The sequence below is a fragment of the Thalassophryne amazonica genome, chromosome 14, assembly GCF_902500255.1.
Source record: "Thalassophryne amazonica chromosome 14, fThaAma1.1, whole genome shotgun sequence".
Taxonomy (NCBI): Eukaryota; Metazoa; Chordata; class Actinopteri; order Batrachoidiformes; family Batrachoididae; genus Thalassophryne; species Thalassophryne amazonica.
Window position 1 is genome coordinate 85,997,053 of NC_047116.1, and position 6,000 is coordinate 86,003,052.

Genomic DNA, 6,000 nt, shown 5'->3' on the forward strand with positions numbered 1-6,000 from the left:
AAACAGCTTACGGCAGGACACGTGCGGATGCGCTGTAGTTTTGCATAGCGCCCAGATGATGGCAGCAAAGCTTTGCGGTCGTGCAGGAAAGTCAACTGTTCAAGAAAGTCTGACTCATCAGCGAGTCATCCACGCAGCATTTAACAGGAAGACCACTAGTTATTGTCCTTTCAAAATAAATGCACGCTTAAATGTCCAAAACGTGTCACTCCAATGACAGACCAATTCTGCTCTTCCAACTTAGCTCCGCTCATGAATGGTTTTTAAAATGTGCACTGTGCCAGAAGGCAAAATTCTCGATTTACCAGTCGATTTACGCTCATATCTTCTCCTATGGTCATGAACTTTGGGTAATGAATGAAAAAAACAAGGTCGATCCTCTGGGTTTATACTCAAGGACAGGGTGAGAATCTTAACTATCCAGGCGGGACTCGGAGCAGAGCTGCTGCTTCTTCGCATTGAAAGGAGCAGGCTGAGATGGTTCTCGCATCCCTTTTTCTTCTCCCCCGGGAGGTCGAGGCACGTCCAAGTGGGAGGAAGCCCTGGGGGAGACAGGTCATGCTGGAGGGATTGTATTTACCAGCAGGCCTGGGAGCACCTCAGGATCTTCCAGAAGGAGTTAGAGGATTTTCCGTAATATAGGGAAGTGTGGGGTGAGCTGCTTGGTTTCCTGCAACTCAGCCTAAGGGTCATAAAATTAATGAAAGGTTGTTGATGTTTCTATCATCTATTTATTACGTGCCATAATATACAATATTCATATACAACTACAATTAACTGGAGTCTTTCAAGAAAATAGACAGTACTTGACAAATCCCTTTGGGGTCCCAAAACACCCTCCATTCCTGTATACTCAAAAATGTTTTGACAATTGTTCAGGAGTCTTTATCTATTTATTACTACTACTACAACTACTATTATTATTATCACTCTGTCACACAGTTTTCTGTGCATCAACGTGGAAATAGCGCTTTCCTCACGAGTGGGGTTGAGACCAGAACTTTATTTTGAAAATCAAAAGGAACCAGCAGTCAGGTCAGTTGTCGCTAACTTTGTGCAGTTTTGACAGACGTCCACTGAGTCCAAAAAATATCGTTGGATAAAACACTCACCCGTCGAGTATCGCCTGGATGACTGCAGCAAAGTAAATCTAATTTTCTTTGTATTATTACACTGCTTCATTTAGATTTGTGATAATTTTTCGTTTGTGTTAACGCCGTACGATTCAACGAAACATACTGGAAATACAAAACCGACATTTATTTTGAGGTAAAACGCCAACTTTTATTTAGAAAATGAGTTGCAATCTGTCAAGCACACTTTGGTAAGTTTTGTAATACATCTGTTTCCGCGTTCTTCTTCCAGTAAAACATCGAGGCGCGGGGCCATGACCAAGGTTTTGACGTAATTACACTTTAAAACGAAACATTTAAAGTAACTTACAAATGGGTATTATTGTTTAAACCATAACACGAAGTCACGAATTTATTTTGTATATTACTGTAATGTCGTTTATACGTTTTTATATTTTGCACTGAAGTAAATAGTTTGACGGGAATGGGGCGTGGCTTAGTGGGAAGTTGGACTTGTTGCCTCAAAAAAAAAAAAAAAAAAAAATCAATAAAAATTGTTAAAAATCTCACTCTGTCCCTGTTGTAAGTTTCCTACAGACTGCATGCTCCAGGTGGGTGGGTTTTATAAAACCATAGGATTTTTTTTTTTTTACCTCTGACCTTAGCTGTACTTATGGAAATGTAAAAGTGAATCCTGATGTTGTTTTTTCATCTGATTGTTGCTCCTTGGTTCTGACCTTTGACTGTGATTGGTGACCTTTGATCCTAATCCCCATTTTTTTATCCTGATTGCTGAACTTTGGTCCACATTACAAGTTTTGATCCTGACCTTTGGTCCAGATTTCTAATCTTTGATCCAAAGTTTTTATCACGATGGCCGAATGTTGATCCAAATCCCACATTTTTTTAATCCAGACCTTTGATCCTAATCACCAGACTTTGATACAGATTGTTAACTTTTCATCTTGAGTTTCGATGGCTGATCTTTGTATTTGATCACTCATCTTTGATCATGATCTCTGATGTTTAATCTCCATCTTGGAGATTATTTTTCATTGCATTTTGTCTGTCAGTGATGTTTTGATTCTGTAAACATTATCAAAAGACTTAGGACCAAGGGGGCGATTCCACATCTCTAAACTAATCAGCAATCCTCATTATAGCAACAAAGGCAAGAAGAGCATGATCAAAGGCATCTACACTAAAGTTAAATTATTAGAGGCAAGATCCAGCCCTTGATTCAGATCCACACCATAATTTGCAGAACTCTTTTTAACCAAAGATCTACCTCACTATGAAATTTTACTGCAGTCTGTTGTTGTCCTTTTGACAGTTTAAAGGCTTGATCCCGATCTACACCAAAATTTAAACGGCACTTCCTTGGTCTAAGGCGTCTCTGTCCACTAAATCTAACAGAAATCCTTTCATGCCCTTTTGACATGTCCTGTTGATGTTTTCTTTATCTCCTTGATGGGGGTAAGTCAAAACAAAAATTAAATAGAAAGTCGTCAGTGTTGAATGAGTTGTTTAATGACTTAAAGTTGATCTTTTGGATTTTTTTTTTCAATTTAAATCATAAAAGTTGTTTTCTTTTGCACAGTTACTGTTTAATTACTTAATATTCAAACAAAGGATTCACAATTTTGTAGCTCCAATATGGTCAGAATTTGCTTCTTCTGGAAACAATTTAGGATTTTGTCCCACATGGGTTAAAATACAGTGGAAAGTATGATGGTGTTAGCATCATGTAGCCAAAATCGCATAGCGGGCTGTAAGTGTACAGTCGGATGACGGTGAGGGGAAGAAAACATCTTCCTAATGACTGTTGGCAGTAAAACGGTTTAATTGAGTTACTCTTCTCGTTACAGACATGGCTGTTTTTGAAAACTGTTCTGTGCTGTTGGAACTGAAAAATTTGCCTTTCAAAGAAAAGAAAAATGTGAGGCTGGCAGTGACCGAGAATGGAGGGAGTCTTTCCTTTGTGGTCAATAAACAGGTCAGATGAACATTGTTGTTCAGGTTTTACTCTGCTTTTCTGTGTTTTCTGCTTCCTGTTTTATTTTGATAGATTTTAACACTTCTTTTATTTTTAGTTTCTGTTTCCTCCCACCCCTACCCCTCTTTCTGTTGATTGTCCTCGCTATTTTTCACATCTCCCTGTCAGTGGTGGCCCGTGCATTTTACACAGAGACCTTCAGAGCTGTCCTACAAATAATCATCACAAACAGGCGCTGCATATTTCCCAAATCGATGTTACCAGGGGCGGCTCTAGCATCCGCTCTTTAGGGAGGGGCTCAGCTCCTCAAAAGGATGCAACATGCATTACCTGTGAAAGTGTTTCATCCTCTTGGTTAATCACTCATTTCACTGGATAAGACTTAATACAGTCATATTTTGTTATTTTCAATGTGATGTTTTACTATTAAGCACAAATTAAATTCCAGTCTATTGCAAATGTGCAGCTTGCTTGAACTCTGTATTCACTTAATTTTATACTGTTGGGTTTATTCTAATGATGACTGACGAACAATACCAATACGATTAAATGTTTAATTCAAGAGCCACATGTTTTGTAAGGTGCATGAATTTACCTTAATCCACGTTCCAAAAAAAGCTGGAATTACAGGAAGCCGGTTGCTGCACATGAAAACTATTTCAGCGAGTTAGCTGTGAACTAGCCCTGGTTAGCCAGGTGGCATTTTGTGCCAAATTACTCTTGTGACCCACAGAAAAATAAGTAGGGGTTGGAGAAGCCAAAAGAAGACAGGGGTGGTGGCCAAGTGGTTAATGCGCTTGGTTTCAGTTCAGAAGGCTCCGGGTTCAGATCCCACCCCTGCCACATTTCTCCATGTAATGTGGAGTTGCGTCAGGAAGGAGATCCGGTGTAAAACCTGTGCCAATTCAACATGCAGATCCACTTTGGATTTGCTGTGGCGACCCCGAGTGCAAACAAGGGAGCAGCCGAAGGGACTTACAGGAGAAGCCAAAAGAAATGACTTAGTTTAGCTGTGAATCAGACCTGTTATGATGATATTTTAATGGTGAGGATGAACTCATGGAGGGTTTATTTGTTCAATAAGTGTTGGGTGGTTCCAGAGCATCTCTAGCTATCTACTGACAACAAAGCATTCTATTTTCTGCCTGCTTATCCCACAGAGCTCTTTCGTTGTGACGACCGATGTGTCCAGTCTGAGCTCCAATAGGCTGCATAGCATCCAGAAGTATCAAACTCCTGTGGTTGGGGTGGATTATGTTCATCGCTGTGTGGAGTTGGGTGTTCTGCTGCCTGTGGAGGAGTACAAGCTAAGTACTTCCTCAGCTTGCCCAACCACATCTACAAAGAGTATTCCACTTTCATATCAAGGTAATAAAATCAAAATAACAACCCGCACAGTTGGGACTTTTTTATTCTTCAGAATATCGCTGCTGTGATGAGGACATGAGCCAATTTCTTCCAACATTCATAAACAGCACGTTTGTTTGTTTTACAATATTGTACAAGCAGGAAAGTGGAAGCTGGCTATCGATCAAACCAGTATTACCCACAACAAACAGAAGCATGGTTTCCTGCCCAGTCTGTGCTTAAAATCTAGATAACTGTCCAAACCATACATTTCCAGAAAGCATGTTGAAATGATACCAATATTAAAAACACTGTCTTGTAAAGGACAAATGTGTCCACAGCTTCCTGTCTGTGCAACTTCATCACTTGTGAGTGTAGACACTGTGGATAACCGTTATATAGGCCAGAGTTTGATTACAGGTGTCTGCTGCAGATGTGGTGGCTCTCCTCTCTCTGCTTCTGTGTTGGGTTATGATTGATTCCTCCCACTTGCTCCTCTCAGGACGCAAACTTGCGATGTCCTGCACGGGAGGCAGATGCTCTGACCAGTCGACTAAAACCTGGGCTCTGACCTCAGTGACTAGAGTATCCTTTGGCTGTTGGAGTGAGGCCTATTGACTACCACATGCACAGCGACTCCTGCTGGCCTCCATCACACAGGCTACTTGTTTGTGTCCTTAGACAACTCACACCAGCTCATGTGCGTTGTCCCAGTCCACCCAGCTCTGAATGGGTACTGCCTTGGTTGCGGAAATAGGCTTTGATAGACTGGGATCCCATCCAGGAGGAGTTGTAGACTTTCATCCACTTCACTCTGCGGTGTCTGAGATAAATATATGGCCGTTGGACGTCAGGGCCTATATATGACTTAAGTCAGTCTCTCATTGCCTATTTCTGACCAAGAAAGCACACCTGATTGTCCACAACAGCAGTCTTAAGTTGTGTGTCATAGGGGTATACACAAATATATACCAGGTTAATGCCAGTTACAAATGGCATTAAACACAGCCTCATGACATGGGAGCTACTGGACTGCACACAGTACTACAGTTGTATGTAAAAGTTTGGGCACCCCTGATGATTTCCATGAGTTTCCTTTATAAATCATTGGTTGTTTGGATCAGCAATTTCAGTTAAATATATCATATAGGAGACAAACACAGTGATATTTGAGAAGTGAAATGAAGTTTATCGGATTTACAGGAAGTATTTTTCAATAATTCTTTAAACAAAATTAGGCAAGTGCATGAATTTAGGCACCACAACAGAAAAAAATACATCAATATTTAGTAGATCCTCCTTTTGCAGAAATAACAGCCTCTAAACACTTCCTATAGTTTCCGATAAGAGTTCCATTCTTCTTTACAAAACATCTCCAGTTCAGTCAGGTTTGTGGATTTTCGAGCATGGACAGCCCGCTTAAAATCACACCACAGATTTTCAATAATATTCAGGTCTGGGGACTGAGGTGGCCATTCCAGAACATTGTACTTGTTCCTCTGCATGAATGCCTTAGTAGATTTTGAGCAGTGTTTAGGGTTGTTGTCTTGTTGAAAGATCCAGCCACGGCACAACTTCAACTTT

General features: G+C 40.6%; 1 protein-coding gene and 1 long non-coding RNA gene across 2 annotated transcripts in view; one reads left to right on the plus strand and one right to left on the minus strand.

Moving 5' to 3' along the window:
• The first annotated feature begins 1,141 nt into the window (after nucleotides 1-1,141).
• The window catches only part of LOC117524313 (protein mono-ADP-ribosyltransferase PARP4-like), a 47,582-nt gene continuing 42,723 nt past the window's right edge, over nucleotides 1,142-6,000 (plus strand). The window contains 3 exon segments of the mRNA XM_034186076.1: nucleotides 1,142-1,269; nucleotides 2,942-3,069; nucleotides 4,230-4,437. Coding sequence (XP_034041967.1) covers nucleotides 2,944-3,069; nucleotides 4,230-4,437 — 334 coding nt within the window. The 5' untranslated portion in view covers nucleotides 1,142-1,269; nucleotides 2,942-2,943.
• LOC117525017 lies at nucleotides 4,531-5,360 on the minus strand. Its single transcript, XR_004564939.1, has 2 exons — nucleotides 4,799-5,360; nucleotides 4,531-4,731 (listed from the first exon to the last, which is right to left on the minus strand). It is a non-coding gene; the product is annotated as an uncharacterized LOC117525017 (long non-coding RNA).